The sequence below is a fragment of the Paramacrobiotus metropolitanus genome, unplaced genomic scaffold (assembly GCF_019649055.1).
Source record: "Paramacrobiotus metropolitanus isolate TYO unplaced genomic scaffold, Prichtersi_v1.0 Parri_scaffold0000008, whole genome shotgun sequence".
Taxonomy (NCBI): Eukaryota; Metazoa; Tardigrada; class Eutardigrada; order Parachela; family Macrobiotidae; genus Paramacrobiotus; species Paramacrobiotus metropolitanus.
In genome coordinates this window covers 521,712-539,125 of record NW_026570228.1, presented here as the reverse complement: position 1 = coordinate 539,125, position 17,414 = coordinate 521,712, and the positions used below count along the sequence as shown (strand labels likewise).

Here is a 17,414-nt window from a genome sequence, read left to right as displayed (position 1 = left end):
ATGATGTTACCTTGTAAGTGGCTGTAATGTAGACATGATGCGTGACACCACTGGCAATCAACAGGTGATACTAGTAACGACCTACCGGAAAGTATAACTCTGCAGATATAATTCTCGCAAGTACTGCACCTAGCTGTAAGTAATTTTTTGTTATTGTTGTTTTTAGTATTAATAATATACATGGCGGAAGAGTGCGCAACTCTACAGGATGCATGAAGTTTCCTTGAGCTGGTGTAGCGGCGTTCACTGAGCACCAGATCTAACTACAGCCTGCAGTCGTTGTAATAGTGAGCCTGCGCAGTCCGCCTGAGCAGGCGACCGGGCACCGTAAAACGCATTTAATCAAGGGAGCAGACAGAAATTCGTTAGACACACGCTCTGTTTAACTCTGTATTTTTGATTAAAAGCGGTGCCCGTTTTACGGTTTACGGCGGACTGCGCAGGCTCACTAATATGCGTATGTTGTTCCGGGTTCCCAATACTGCGTAGTAAATTTTTTATGACCAACGTAAAAACATGGAAACTGATCAGCCACGCTTCACCAAACATAAAAACCTGCCATTCACGTCTATATCACAGCTCAACAAAAATCTCCAATCAAAAACGCAAAAACAACCGCAGACTATTGAGAATGTTGGATTTGGACTCTTTGGTAAGCAAACTGAGCACTCTACACTATTTTTGCTGAATATCATCTCCATCCCACTCCCAGCAGTAGCGAAGAAAACAGCAGGCCGATGACAACATGAAAAATGGACGACACTGAGTTGGCAGCGGACGCTGTACACTCCGTAAACTTAGTCACGTTGAAGAGGTCGTTCTGCGGATTGATCAGATTGGGACAGCGCTGCGGGATGCTGCTGATGCGGACGGATCCACTTTCGGCTTGATACATCTGCAAAACAGTTCACATTCTAATTTTCATTTAGGTAATTTCGAATAAACTCCAATACTTACGAAGCAGTATCGTGCTGAGTAATTTTTTCTATCACTGGCAATGAAAAACGAGATTTCGTTCTCCTTCCAGTGTCCGTGGCAGACGAATTCCACTACAAAGGTCAACGATTGTCAACATTGTTCAGTTCTAGCAATTACTTATTTATTCGCAGCATTTCGGTCCTGCTTCTTACTTAGGTTGATCTCCTCAACCGGTTTCGGGCATTGTACGTTGCCGTCCGCCGCGGTCGGCTGAAAGCGTACAAACGAATCCCGAGCGCATCCAATGGAGATCTTGGTTCCTTGCCGGCATTTTGGTTCCACGTTGTTGCCGGGAACCGGGCCGACGACGTACTCTCCCGGAAAGGGGCATGTAACACCGGAAGCGACCGTCGGGATCAGTGTTGTCCAGTCGGTGCGGTTAACGCTGAAGTATGATTTCGTACATGCCGCGTCCACTGTTTTCGCTAATCGTCCTACAATCAATCTTTTGTATAAATCACAAATTATTTTTACATAGTCTAATCTTTAATTTTTTATGTGCAGTACTTTGGATAATTCTGGAGTTCAGTGTACATCAATCATTTATACGAGTATACTCGTACGTACATACGGCTTTTGTATAATACATTTTTCCCGTATTAGCGTAAGTGATCTTTCACTTTCACCATTTTTGTGCACCCAAACTTCTTATAAAAATTTTTTATGTAATAATTTTTCCTAGTTGGTGTGCGTGGCCTTTCAAGTGCGTATTCTATAATGGAATTCTTTCGTACCTTGGTGTAGTTGGACAATCTGGTCGTTCAATTTTATAAACTGCATACACATGTATCCGCTCGAGCTACACGAAAAAATTTGTATTGTTAATAGGAATTCTCGAATTTGTGGTTCTATCTGTACCATCCGCGAGTGGCAAACATGACGGCTTTGAATGATTCCCCGATGGTGATCCTTGTCGGGAAATCCCGCATGCACGTCGTCTCCAGGATGACATCGTCGTCGTCCGTCGAATTCCCGGTGTACTGCCGCAGTGACGTCCCGGAAGCGGCAAAACGGAACTGGACATCTGATTCCATGGCGTGCCAGCTTCTCCGCTCGCTCAGCCACAGCGGAAACACGCAGTTTGGCTCGGGGTCATTTTCTAATAGGAAACACAGTCGGGATTTCATTAAACCACTCAGTTTCCTCACCTTTTTTACGTGTGCCGAATTAACTAAGTAAATCAAAGTAAAATTAACCAAGTAAAATAATTTTTTTAGAAATTTAATATTTTATTGCTATTCTTGTTTTTGTACCTGGTGTCAGTGTTAACGTCTGCGGTCCCTCCTGTGGGGAATACAGTGCATTACATGTTGCGTCGGCCGACTGCGCCAACTGCACTCCAGAATCCGTCATTTTATACATCTGGAAAAAAGTTAAATTTCTCAGCTACAATATTTGATAACGTTTGTTGATATTCGTTGATAGTTGGAAGAACTCCTTATCCTTACAAAGCAGCGAAAAATCTCTTCATTGCTGTTGGCCATCGTGTGCGTGATGCGACCGATAAGGTACCGGTTCTCTCCGTTGCGCCACGATCCCAGACACTCCAGTTTGACATCTGTTGCAATAAAAACACATGAAATAAGTCAGTCGCGCTAAAACAACTGAAATCAAAATCTTTCGAGCGTTTTTCGGTTGTATCGCTCTTACTGCGTTCTTCTGTGGCATCCGGGCAGGATTTGTAATGTAGCATCATCTCTGAGTCCTTAACACATGTCTCCGTCTGCGACACAGGATTGCTGCATTCCGTGTAGCCCTGTGTGTACGTGAACGAATATCGTCCGTTGAAGGGACACCGTTCCGGTTCCGCATTAACTGCAGCAACAAAAATCTTTACAATAATTATACAGATAAATATATTATTGTGGCGTACGGCGAAACATTGTGAATAAATCCGCGTTTCCGGTTATCGTATCACAGAGTTCCTCAAATGAGTATTGCTCTTCGGATGGCACACAGTAGCCTGAAAAGAATTCGCTGTTGTAACTATTATCATCCCATTCAATTATTTTTACACAATCTTATTTTTACACAATCGACAAACTTAATACAAGGAGGCAAATTTGAAAAGTATTGAAAAAAAAGTTATTGAAAGAAGTTCAACTTGAGTTTAAAACGACTTTGTGAGAAAGAACTCCCTTTTAATTAAAAGCCCATACTCTACAACATCGCACAATGCATTTTCGGTGCAAATAAGCACCGAACGGACCATTTAAAGAACTTTGCCAGTAAAATAATCAGAGTAAGTGCTACTGCCAAATTTTTTAAAAATCTCGAACGGGGAATATTTCAAAATCAGATTTTAAAAGCAATATACTTATATTTATTTACTTTTTTTAAATGATATACTTACTTTCTTTAAATTGTATGACATTCGGATGCTGTTGTGGACTAGATGTGATGATACACTGACTGCAATTCTGCACTCTGCAAAAGACAAACACAGCATCATTCAGTATTATCAACCTCATTTCAAGATGTTTCTATTTTGTATTGATTTATTGAATACAGAAATTCGACAAAAATATGTATACGAATTGTCTGAGTAACGAGGCATCGATGGTTTGGACGATGACCTTTAATGTATGCAGCCCACTCCTGGCGCATTAGACCCTAAACGCGTAAACGGGAAAGTGTTGTATCGCCTTCGGGCAACCGGACCCTGATTCATTCGCTCCGCATCCCCCCACTTAACAGCGGAAACACTCGAGCCGCGAAAAATCAACTCACCGCACAATGCACACGGTGATGAGCTGCTGCAGTGGAGCGCGCGCACCGTAGATGCGTTAAATCAATTACAACTGGCGCGGAATGACCGATGCGTGTGTATGAGGCGCGTAGTCGACAGGCAGTGCACGCCCCTGTATTAACCCGGGCCGCACTGGACAATGGACGGTCTAAATGGATGGGCACGGTGCACCACTGCACCGGGTATGGTGCGCTAATTTGCGGGCTCTGCGCCGGCATTGTGTCCTCTTTGGTAGCAAGTTTGGTAAAATATTTCTAGAAGCAACCTTATAATGCTGAATGCCCGAATACTTTTAATACGGAATAGATACGCGAAAAACTGTTTGACTTATTTTTCGGCGGACAACGCAAAATAAACATAAGTATTGCGTTTTTAAAAAAAATACGTTTAAAAGAAATTTGGATGTTGAAGTTTTGCGGGAGGCAAGAGCGCCAGAATATTACAGTTTTTTTTTCAAAACCGAGCTTTGTCTTACAGTTTTCATAGCTGCGCTTAAATTTTTAGGGATTAAGGTTCCACAAAATAATTACAAAAAAAATTAAAGGTATAAATCGGTATTGCACTCAAATAACGTTCCCAAGTTTCACTAGTTACAGAACGTACAGCAGAATTGAAACAGTTTCAGTGGTTTATGCACAACTGCGTCCACTAGTGACTAGTGACTAGACTACAGAACCCTCAGATGCTCCAATAAAACTTGAAATCGGGAGGAAATGTATCTGTAGGTAAAGGCCACTGAAAACATAACTTGCTTCTTAGCTTGTTCTTACTTAACCGGCTTTTTCTTATTTTTCCCGAATCCTGCGTTTCTGTTCTTGTTTCTGTTTCTGAACCGGGATACATATCTCGCAAAAAATAACCGCGAAAAAGTTAAATTCTAAACCAATATTGTCTTGTGGAAACATCCTTCCCAGTTTTAAAAGAACATCACCAACGAAGCAAGCTAAAAGCTGCTGCTGCTGCCACCACATTACAACTTTGCATATAAAGAGAACTGCATGAATACACGCTGGTGTTATTGTAGCGGCTGTTATGTTATCGCCAACACACGCCATGTTGACCATCCTCAATGGCCACACATCCCCATAATTAAAGCAGTGTCTGTAATGTTTGTGTTGACCATAGCATCTCGACCGTTCTAAGCCGATCACGTACACACCGCCACGGAGCGACTGACCATCCGGAATGTGATCCGAACTGTCAAACACTACAACATGCCAACTTGTCAATATTATAGACACGACGGCGAGTATTGCGTCGATCTGCGTAATGTTATCGTTAACTTCCTGCCGCGAAATGGGAAATGGCGTTGATTACGGCATCGCGCGCGCTGGTCAGCTTTCCCTGACAGATGATCGCTGCGCTTAATTGTATGCGGCAGTGTCCAGTTGGAGTTGCATATAAAATGCATAGGGTATAAGAATTATTGTTAGCGAGAGGCTGTGACGGGCCGTTTTCGTCACGGATCATTGACTGGACGCCGGGGATCAGTGGTTACGACTGTAGGCTGAGATTGATGGACGTGGGGCATTTTCGGATGGTTATCGCGCGTAATTTTCTCATTTATATCGGGAAATAAAATGAGGAACACTCGCGCTGCGGAGTGAGGGCTTAAGTTGGGACAAACACAAAGTCTGTTAAACCATCCACGAGGAATCGGGAAATAAAATTACCGAATAAAAAAATATTGAAATTCCATCACTGAGAACAGCGAAAAGCAAAATTGACCGTTCTTAAAAAAGACTCCAAGTAATTTCTTTGCTAATTTGGTCAAAATGCCTTTTCAGACTCGTCAAATACGTTTCGAAAAATTCTATTTTTTAAAAGTTTTGTTTGACTCCCAGCTGTGATTTTGCTGCGCCCAGACAGAACCGACCAAACCGACCTAGCAGTTTTCACTAATGCCTCTGCACTACGATTACCAGACATTTTTCTGAACTTAAGATCTCGAACGGTTCGTAGATACCTTGTAGAAATTTAAAAATTTCAATTTAAATTATTTGCAATCACAACATGTTAACATTATTTTGAATTTTCATTTCGAAGTACCTAAGTTTTTTATTTAAAAATTAAAAAGGCTAGTTTCAGAAATATTTTGCCAGTTAACCAGATGATCAAGCAAAGCCAAAGAACATAACACATTACAAAAGCCCTTCACTTTTGCAAATACGGTTGTACTCGTAAGTGGTACGGTATGCAATAAACTTATAATATTTTATGAGTTTTTTAAATACATGCATATGTATGCATATTTTTAAATGAAAAACTGAAATTAAAATTGTTAAAACATAATATTTTTATATAATATGTATCACAATTTAGAGCCTAATTCCACGCTGGGAAAACGCAACAGAAAGCAGATGTGAATACGATATTAGTTTTATCTTCGAGAATTAATTCGATAAAAATAAAGTAACTGCTCTCCAAAATTCTGTCCGCACATCAAAACAATATGAAAACATATTAATAAAATTAACAATGTTTAAAATGCGTTATGTGGAGTTCTAAATATACACTGATTAATTTTCTAGTACAACAAAACTATGTATGATATAGCCGCTGAAAGAACAACAGCCCAGAACAATATTAATGAGCTTGTTATGTTAGATAACAACATCATATGTCAATGTAGCGGAAAAGGTGGACGGCGTGCCTCACACCGGGAGTTGGCGTAATGTGGGTCAGTTGCACGCTCATCACGGCATCTGTACAGCAAGATGGATGTTTCGCTGCGATGATTGATGCTGATGCGATCTGGTTTCTGTATAGTGTATACACCGGCAACAAAACACCGCTATTTTGTCAGCGACGCAGCCGCCCGCCACACCGGTCGCGTTGTGGCACGCGGCACTTATCCGTTATAGTACGGAACAAAATGATTTGTTGTTGTCGGCTTAGCAAGAATTACCGGGTTTAAATCAAGGTGAAAATGCGTAAATAATTTGTTGGACACGGACTAATAGGCAATTATGATTGTCATACGTTAGTAGCATGAATATCTGGAACAAACAGCGTATATACGCCAGTGTCGCGTCAAAATGGATGGAAATAATTAAGTGTCAGTTATCGTTAAAGAGTAAATAAAGGGTTTGACATGTCCGTTGCCGAAAATTGCCGGTTCATGGACACAAATGTTGCAGTTGCGCCCGGCCCCGTTGCGGCACATTCGACACTGCATGAATTAAAATGTGCAATAAATTAGCTCTGCCCCACATTGTAGCTGAAATTTACGGTGCATTAATTGATAGATATGCCGGTATTAATTATTTTCTTCGCTCTATTCTGCGATAATTACCGTGATTTCAGTTTTACTGGTTCGACAGCGTTAAAGAAGTGCGATGCACATGTTTATGTACAATTCAAATTAATTTTAGCGCAAATCGTTAAGAAAAATCCTCTTTCCACAAATGTGATTTCTAACGCTTTCCAGATTTTTCCCCACGGTGAAAATATACGAAAGCACAATGTTTCTTAATTCTGAAAGGTTTGAAAAGAAAACTAAAAATTTTTATGCGCTCGCCGAAAACACAATCGTTTTTTTAAAAATGTAGGCTTATTTTACTATTTTAAGCGTTCACTTGCATTTAGTTGTGTAAAACTGATTTGTGCACCACGCGACAAAAGCCGAAGCATAGCTAGTCTTCGTAGTGCAGTGGCTCGACGACGAATGCACATTGCACAACTGTTATAGGTATTACGTCAGATTAAAATTTTAAACTTTACTGTGCTTAATATGAAATTTGAACTTTTATTTTACATTTTGTGTGGCATGTTTTTAGACGGTTTTCTCTGATTCGAGCGTTTATTCAATCGATACGGTTTGCAATTTAAGTTACTAAAGTACTAGTAAACAAACTGCATTTACATTTACATAACCTTGACACTCACCGATTATAGAGAAGAAATTTGTGGATGAATTTATCGGACTTTTGAAGGACACACTCTCCTTTTCCGGTGATGGAATTCTGATTAATGTTGATCACACCGACCACGCCGGAAAGGAACCATTCGCCGTTCCAGGCATCCGGCAGGGCACAGTTGCCGCTGTCAGACGGCCTGTCAGCCTCCCTCGTTAGCGCCGACATGTCTGCCGCTAGGAGAGAAGAAAGAGATCACGTCAGGTCACCCTATTGTCTCTTTGTCAGGACCATCTCATTACGCGGCTGATTGACTGTTTACCGTCTACCACCGTTCACAACCGGCATTCTGTCTTCTTTTAATACCACAGAAAGCAACAAAAACCAGCAAAACACTAACAAATCGTCTCTCTTATAAAAATAGCAATAAATTTAAATTGGTGCTTTATTTTCGTAGAAATTTTACGTTTCCTTTAACGGACATATTTGCATTTGCTCTCAGAAGTGTTTTTATGAAAACATTTAACACCAGAAAAATGCTCCCAAATTACTGCAGTTTGCAATTAATTAAATGGCAAACACAGAAATCGCTGCTCAATATGAAACAGCAAGTTTAGAACAATTTTGATAATTTTTTGTCTTATTTGTTTTACTTTCTGAATTATTTTTATAAGTAACTAATGTCGAAAAATCATTTTAAATATTTAGCAACCACTAATAAAATTCTTTACATATCTAATAAATTACTGATATCCTAGAATTATTTACACACAAAATTAAACTTTGCTCCTGTCGCGAATGTATAATTTTTTGCTCGATAGTTCTGCCACGACCCTTAATTATAAAACAAATCCGTAGTTAATGGGAAAAGTTGTTAAGTATCGTTTTGCAACAAATGTCAGTACAAATATTTAATCAGAAATGCATGTTTCGTGTGGACGTGAACTCCGGCCACCCGGTGCGATTGCATCTTTGGCTGCGGATTTGCCGAGTTTCCTCGGCATGCTTAAAAAGTACAGCTGATGATTGATGAGCACTAAGCGGTTACGGCACACTGCACCGGCAAGAGAGTGTACAGTATTTGGTCGGATTAACTAGCCAGCAAAACAAGGCATTAATATTCTTCCGCTGAATTATGAGTGCTACTTGCCATTTAACTCTCTCGCTTATACGACGCTGCACACACACCGGCCATGATTGGCTGTGGGCCAGCCCGATTGTTGTAGCTGATAAAATAAATGTTTTTTGGAGCAGTCTGTTGTGAGGATTTTTAATGGCTTCTTAAAGCGACATGTGAATGGCTATTTAAGCAAGATTTACGATCTATTCAGCGCTGCGCACATCGGCTTTACACGCACCAGTGACGGTGACAATCGTAAAAACAATCGCCACGGATTTGTGGTCGGATATCCAACGTGTACAGTGTACACGGGGATTTGCTCGTGCTGGTCCGTTCGGCACCGGACCCGATTCTACACGGTAAAAAACTATACGTACAGTAGATGTCCAGTGGTGTGCAATGTGTGTCGAAATGCAGGCGTTAGCACTGTTTGTTTTTTGAGCCGCTCGCAGACCGTAGTAAGCAGGTGCTGCACATGTGCCGTGCAGGCCCGTGCTGAATCTGCTGACTAACTGCCACTCACTGGGTAAAATCAGGAAATAATCTTAATGCGTAGTCTGTACTTTTTATTGATCCACATTTTCTTTATCCTTCATTCCCTCATTATAAAATATTCAAATTATTAGTATCACTGACGATATGGTCTTGTTACACATTCTTTGTGTTAATTAATACTGTATTCTATCGAAATCTATGTTTCGGCAAAATCGAACATCTGTCCAAAGCCAAACCAGAGCAAGTGTATTATGTTGGTAGCGTGGCAGTGCTTGGTTCAAAGTCAGTGCACCCGCCATGGTTTTTGCAGCTGAAAATTCAGTCGTGTTTGGCTGTTTGCTTCGCTGCAGAGTGAATCCATATTTTTGTCTTTCAACTCGTGGTTCTTCAGCTCCTTTTTGTTATTGTCATCCCGTTTTGAGAAATTATATTTTTTTGTTTTCGCTTTTCTGGAAAAATTCAACTGCGATATCGCAAACATGGCGATCGACTGCTTCGGAACATCACGACAATCTGAATAAGCCAGTCTGTCGCTCATGTCCTCCTGTGCGAATCGACGAAGGCATTAGCTCGTTAAACTGTTCGGAGAACTTTAGTTAGTCCGCTATCTGCGCTACGACCATCTCTTCTTGCCAGGGCACCCCGTTTCAACGCGCAGTTTGACGATAATCGTCTGTATTTGGCCAGCCTCGAAGATGAAAAAGACGAAGAAGTTTTCCTAGCAAAGCCTGCCATGCAGAAGGTAAACGAGTAAAACAAATTTCTTCTTTTGCGCTTCCTGTAGTTGTTATTGGTTGTAGGCTTTGTATTACAGGGAAATCTGCGATATCGCATGTTTTAATTGAGCTAGCTGTTTTTGCTAATTGCATTATATTAATTTTGCATTCTTATTTATTAGGCCGTATCCGGATGAAAACGTAAAGCAGATGCCAAGAAAAACGATAAGAAAGTCGTATTTTGAGACAAATAGCCGCACTCTCTAGTGCCCTGCGAAGTCCGCAACACGTGAATCCGATTCTTGACGATATCGTCGCTACCACAGATGATGCAGAGTTACTCAAAAGTAAGTTTACGAATAAGAATTAGAAATTAGTTTTAGAGCTTGTTTACTATAAAAAGTCATATTACCCTTTGAAAAAATAAAAGCAGTATTGCTGTTTAAAACTCACATATTATTTGCGCTTATTCCTTATCTAGAGCTGGATAACTTGATCGCTAGATCAGAAACAGCTTGGTAAATTGTTAAATGCACTTCGGCTATATAGCCAGTTGATTAAGTATTTCAGAAATTACTGAAAATTCTACAGCAGTTTTGAAACGATAGGTAAGAAGGAAATGAAGGAACATTAAAAGTTGGATTGTTTTTTAGCAAATAACGATATCGTTGATTGAAGAGCAGAAGAAACTGCGGGGTCGGCAGTAATCAGCAACATCAACCAACAGGAATGATGCAAATTGTGCAACTGGATTGCATCGGAGCGATAAAGAGTGAGTTTCTGTATATCTGCTATATAGCAAAAACTGTTAGCTTTTTTAATATCTGCCTGATTTTCTTTTGCAGTGCATTTGGATGGGCTCAGATACAAGGTGGCAAGCGGTGATCGACTGTATCGTACGATGAATGCGTGGAAGAAAGCCTTCGAAGGTGCCAGATTACCAATATAAGGATTAGATTTTCGACAATATTGTCAGACGTTTCTTGTTTGGTTGATAAAACGTGTTTTTCGAATTTTATTACCAGCGCGCCCAAAAAATTGGATAAAAAAATTTGTGATCAATAAATTTGTGATTTTAGATTGTACCCCAGAGTATGGCTTTTGTTTCATTTTTCTTCGTGTTTGATGTATTTTTTAAAGTGGTATTAAGTTTGTTAATTTTTGTTTGTTTTTTTTACTGATGGAATCCGGGTACGATATCGTAATTAAAGAAATGAATGGCGAACGTTGTTTCTCCGAGTTTTGGTACGCTTCTGGACACGTTTAGCACGTTCAAACGCCATAGTTGGAGACGTCTTTTTGTATGTCAAAACGGCTCCATAAGTATACTGAAACTATGTGTAGCTGCGACATCTCATCAGTGCATTGTTTATGTACCCGGCAGCGCCATTCAACGTTTAAAAGCTGCCTAAGCAACGTTAAAAAAGTGCGTACCGTAGAATCGGGGGAAAGTCAACGTTTTCACTGAATACACGCTGGGTGAATTTATTTATTTTTATTATTCTATTTGACATTTTTAGCAAAATTAACTTAATTAAATAAGAAGTTCCGAAAATACTCAACAAATTTCAAAAATCAATTTATTCATAGAAATTAATTTCAAAACTTTTGCCGAAGAATTACCAAAAATTTTACCGCTAAAAGAACATTTTGCGTTTTCTCATTTCTTGGCAAAGCGCGTATAACAAGGTATTCAAAAGTATTTATTTTCCAAACTTTATGCATATTTTGGTTGAATGTTCTTTTGCAAACTTTTGAAAAATTATGCAAAAATTGTGTTTTGTTCCTTCTGGATTTCGAATGTCTTAAATAATAATCGGTTTGATCCGTACTGGAAATTATTTGTACATTCAGACAATTCAGACAGAAGCTTCAGCTGCGCTTTCTTATGCACACAAATGATGTCCGATTTAATTTACAAAATTCATAACGACCTTGTAAAATTGGCTTTTCGCTACTACCGACAAATATAATAATTCGATATAAACGCAGCGCGTCTTATACGCTGATGCGGAAGTTATTGTTGTTCCCCGCTGAGAACCCCCGGGGAAATTCATTAAAACCCCAAACATTTAAATTCCTCGGCTCACTTTACACGCTACACTGCCGGTCAATCCAAATTTTTATGGGATCGTTAACCGTTTCGGATTTGCCTTATATCTCTACTAGGCAGAGAGCCGGGCCGGCGTGGAAAATGCGCCGTAAATTATCACAGTACAACCGCCTTAATGCGACTTAAACAGACAACAGTGAAAACGGACAACGTTGTTAGCGGTGGTGCGGCCGGAACAATGCAAATTTAATTTCATGTCAAGTGAGCCGGTTACATTGTTGGCAGATGGATTACATGCGGTCGTCATGTGGCTGTTGGCGTTGTATTTATAGGTTAAAATGGAATTTTGTCACTCTTGTGGAAGTCTTAAGTAACTTAAGTAGTCAATCTTTTTGTAATTATTTTTTGCATAATTATTTAAAACCCGCTCTTTATGCGCTCTTGTAATTATGCAAAACTTTTCCGTCAATCAGATTTCTGCAATTATTTTTTGAATAGCGAATAATAATCGTTTATCTTTTACGCGAAAGTTTTGTAGTTATTTCTGTACGGCGAACAGTAATCCCTTTTCCTGATTCTATTATTACGCGAAATCTTTGTAACTGTTTTATGTACAGCGATTATTAATAGTTTTTCTTAATTGTTATATTACGCGTAATATTCATTTGGCTCATGATAATCAATCAAAACCAAATCTGGCAATTTTCTTTAAATTATAGTGCAGAAATATTTGTGCATATCACCACGTCACCATGTACAAATGTTTTCTAGCGTAATTTTTATTTCCACTTCCGGGTGTTTATCTGTTGACTAAGGCACTTTATAATCGCTTGCTTATATCGGTTTTCGATGTTTACATTTTTTTCCGTTTCATGGTCCGATCCATGTTGTTTAACATCCGCTCGTCAGAGCGCTGAGAGTCGAGTCAGTAGACTAACATTTTCTAAAGGGAAAATTGGCTAAATCCGATCGGGGTAATTTGACTCGACATCGAGGAAGCAATTGAAAGACGATACGCGGCTCGTTGGTCTAATTTCTAAAATGCGATGCTTTGAAAAGTGTAAGACAAGCAGTAAAAGCCAGCCACCTGGTCGCTGGTCATTATAATCACCGACATTCCAATCCCGGTAGAGACTATAGCGCGGGGGGACAGGGAACAATTTAAAATAGGACCGTTATGTCGTCAATGTAATCCGCCTTTTTACAAGCAGAGGGCCCCGAGCGACCGGTTTTGGATTATGATTATAATATCGCACGATGCAGGCGTACGGTACTGAACCATGACCAATACTGACCATCCGGCACGCGGTCACAGTCGCTGCGCACGCACACAGACAGCCGGCTATTTGCGTTTTAAAGTGCAGCTGGAGACACAGCGCAGACAGGCCTCTCTGTTTCCTATCACTCAACTGACCAGCACCGCGTACGAATACGTACGGTTGCGATATCCGTTTTAAAATACAGCGGTAGACACAGTGCAGACAGCCCTCTCTGCTTCCTATCATTCAACTGACCAGTACGTACGGTTGCTGACTGGTCCATTGTTCCGCGCTGACCACTGTGCACTGAAACCGGTTTCTGTCTCGTCATGCGGGTGAAGAGTGCCAGACAGATGTGTGCATGCTACGGACGGTACAAAGTGTGTACACCAATAATTGACAAAGCAATATTGGCGGATTAAGCCGGTAACAATAGATGAAGGGCCATTTTCGGTGCTTTGTCACATGCAGATGGATTATGACACGTATAGCCGGGATTTACCGTCAGGATGAATTAAAACGGGATTAGGACCCTTTATAAGGAAAACATTTTAGTCTATCGGTGAATAGGCTACCGTTTATTGTAAGTTAAATTGCTGTCAGGAAGAATTAGACGGTGACAGTTGGGAAAAAGTAAAAGCTTATTTAAACCCGTGATTATTAAATGTTTCCCACCCGGGAATTAAATTTCCTTCAGGACCCGCTCATCTGTTAAAAAATAATATTGCAAATAAATATCCAAAAATTGAAATAGTTCACACTAAATCTAAAAAATCTGGAACGAGACGTAAAATTCCATTTCTAAATTTTAATTCATCAAAATTCTTTTGAGATGACGCTTGAATTGGAAGATGATGAGAAAGTGTTGACAGAATATTTGGGTATAATTGAAAATGTCCATATCTAATGGCCGGGCTCATTACGCGGCGCACTGGAACCTTTGTGTAACACATACCCAATTCTTGCATTGCAATGGCAGATCGACTGTCAACTGACCACTTGTTTGCCCAACTCATCGGTCATTCTACAAGAATTTTGACGTTTCAAGTGGAAACCTGTATAGAAGCGCGGAATGCTGCCGCGCGTAGACATTATATTCTTTACCACGGCAATGGACATATATTAATATGCATGAAGAATGCCTCTTAGGCAGGAAAGCAGGTAGACTACCACCCGTAACGCACCGTTTCAACAAGGGTCTGCATTTTAAAATATTTTGACACAACCGCGCGTAATGGAATGAGCTGGAGATCACCCGGTGTGCCAGTCATTTGCGAAGGGAATGCGGTTTGCAGATACCGCACCATACGTAATCGGGGGACAATCTAAGAGACCGTGTTTACGCGTTTAACGTTATGGCTGTTATGTTTAACGTTTTATGGTAGGACTGTGTGTGTCTTTAGGGAGGAGGGTCACTGGCAAACAGTGTCCACACCCAGCCAATATCCATCATGTAATCAATTGATTGCCGGGATTTTTCTACATATAGTGAGGCATATTCAAGTATCGATTTTACTATAAAAACTCTGTCAACACAAAATCAAAATTGATGAATCAGTAAAATATTCGTGACCGGATTATTATTGATTTAATTTAAATGCCGCCTGACTGATGATCGGAATTTCAAATAGCTTTTTCTTTACCTAGTGTTTCATTTTTCTGTTTGGAACATTTTTTAAAATCTTTAAATTTTCTTTTAGTTTTAAATGTACGTGCTAATTAATATTTCTAATAAATAATAAAAGTCTTAGAAAAACTGTGCAGCTTGAAAAAAAATTATTTTCAAAATTTATATAGGCACACGGAATTAAATTGACTTTGGCACGCGAACTGGTCATAAAACGGTTTAATGTTTTTTTATGTCTGTTTACCGGTCACAATCCCGTTGTTTGCACACCATACGCCGAAACAACTGCCGATATGAAATTAGTGGTTTAATATACAGAATACTTGACGGTTGCATGTCGCGTGGAAATTAGATTGGCCGGATGTATTTACCCAAGTATTGTAGCGACAGATGTTGCCGGATCGCGGAGTTATACTTCACGGCAATAATCACAACTGTACTCGGTTTGATGAATTAACGAACTGCCCATAGAGAGAATGATTATTAAATATGCATGACACGGCCCTGTCCACTTGCGCATCGAATTAAGAGAGATATATGTATTTTATCACAAAGCAAATCAACAGCTCCGTGTGTAATTAAAGCAAATATTTAATATGACAATAGGAAAACAAGGAAGCGTAAGCAAATTAAAGCGCAACAAAATATGCTGCGAAAATAACGGCAAATGTTACAGGCAATCGCTAATGAAATTTTATTTTTAAAAATAACAAAATCTAATTTTAATTTTGTCCAATTACGTTTATTATTCCATTTTGTTTTCGCAAAATCTTAAAACCAGATTTTTTATTTTCGCTATTTGTGGAATAGCACGTACTCTGTAAAAATGCGATTTTTAACAAGGATACTTTTTGGTAAAATAATTTTTAATTCATAAATATATGTTTACAAAATCCGCATTTTATTGAAATTAGCCGAATCATTTCATGAGCATAACAATAGCCAGTGCTGATGCATCCATATTTGACCCAAATAAATCTTTATCCCTGAAAATGTGGTAAGAGTCTTAACCCGTTCATTAGGTCATATCAGGGCGCATTCGTCGGCGGATGCATGTTTGGCGCGTGCGCACGACATTTCATGGGAAGGATCGTTATAATTCATCTGCTTGTTGCAATTATCGATTATTCATGAACATATCGGTGCGTGTAACTGTAGCCGATGCAGTGTCCTTGCTGACCAGATACTTGTTTTTGCCCATCACGCTACGGCATTTTTACCGGCAATCCACTTGACTTTTTCATAGCGAACGTCATCGAAAAACGTTTTTTTTTCTTCCTTGTACCAAAACGCCCACTGACGAGTTGGCATGCGATTAAACGATCCGTATCAATAATATTATTTAGCATGTATTCACGTTCCAACCAAAGTACTGTGTAAAGAAATATTTTCACAAGCTTATCGTGTCTTTAACTTATATAAACCACTTCGTTCAGGAATGTCTCAACTGCTGCAAAAATTTACATTTCTAACATTAATTTTAATAATAATTTTTTTAGAAATTGTTCCTGTATTTCTTTTAATTTATTAAGAAGCCATTCTTTTTAGAGAGTAAATAAAAGTTAGAGTCTGACTTCTTTGTAATATACAGGTAAAAATTAATGGGTACAAATACTATTAAGTAATTTTTCAGTTAGATTTTAGTTTTACGCGGCTTTCTCTAAGCAACGTTTGAACTGACTGTAAACATCTTTTAATTTTCTTGTAGTCTTCCGATTCAAGTATGCCTTCCAAAATTCCCATAAAAGTCAAGCATCCCCATAGGTGCGAAGAGGCAGTAAAATGCAAATTTGATTAGAACGGAAGCAAAAGCAAACAGCAATCAGCCGGCCCACGTCAAGTAGCCGGGCTTAATCCGCTAAACCAACGCCTTTGCCTTAATTAAACCGGCGTAAAAGTGTACTTCAACCATGGACTATCGAGCGTTCATTGCCGAATTTGCACAAGGAAGATCCCCTTACCTGCCGGTCGGCCCCGGGCCCCCTCCAGGCAGGACCATAATCCCATTAACAGCAGTCCAGCAGCCGCCGTCCTCATTGCGGCGCCGCAGCAATCAATCCCATCCAACCAACTGGACGTAGCGAAATTCGACTACAATATTGCCACTCGAATAACCGCACTCAGAAGATGATGCCGGGTTGTTTGTTTTCTATTCCACCATCCGTCCAGTCAACGGCTGATATTGGACCCATCGTCGGCATCACCATTCACTGGGTCAATGGGGATGTTTTCGCTTGACCAGCTGGACACTTTCTCATATGGCAAATCGATCGCGGTGAAGGATGGACAAAATAATCATCTATCATACGAAATGCCGCTGTAATCAAGCGGATAAGTATAGCGTTCCTATTGGATATCAGAAGAAGATTATTGCGCCAGGGCAAATGTAATCCGTGCAGTTGTTTGAACGGGCCAAATTACAGGAAGTCACCAGTGTGGAAAGGTAAAGAGCGGGAATTAACGAAGCACGTTCCGGTTGTTGTGTGCATACAGAGTAACGGTGAGTGAACGTTGAAGCCGGCGCGGAAATTGTGTAACGTATTTTGCCGGGGATGCCGTT

General features: G+C 39.9%; 1 protein-coding gene and 1 long non-coding RNA gene across 2 annotated transcripts; one reads left to right on the top strand and one right to left on the bottom strand.

Annotated features, from left to right (window-relative positions):
- Positions 1–479: 479 nt before the first annotated feature.
- Positions 480–17,396, bottom strand: LOC129582662 (uncharacterized). Its single transcript, XM_055474239.1, has 12 exons — positions 16,816–17,396; positions 7,616–7,820; positions 3,332–3,405; positions 2,852–2,941; positions 2,629–2,793; positions 2,427–2,536; positions 2,232–2,340; positions 1,837–2,077; positions 1,713–1,777; positions 1,131–1,412; positions 958–1,049; positions 480–895 (listed from the first exon to the last, which is right to left on the bottom strand). The coding sequence occupies exons 1-12, from the start codon at positions 16,889–16,891 to the stop codon at positions 692–694; spliced, it is 1,713 nt and encodes a 570-aa protein (XP_055330214.1). The 5' UTR covers positions 16,892–17,396; the 3' UTR covers positions 480–691.
- LOC129582670 (uncharacterized) lies at positions 8,907–10,913 on the top strand. Its single transcript, XR_008689661.1, has 4 exons — positions 8,907–9,941; positions 10,098–10,262; positions 10,569–10,687; positions 10,761–10,913. It is a non-coding gene; the product is annotated as an uncharacterized LOC129582670 (long non-coding RNA).
- Positions 17,397–17,414: the final 18 nt, after the last annotated feature.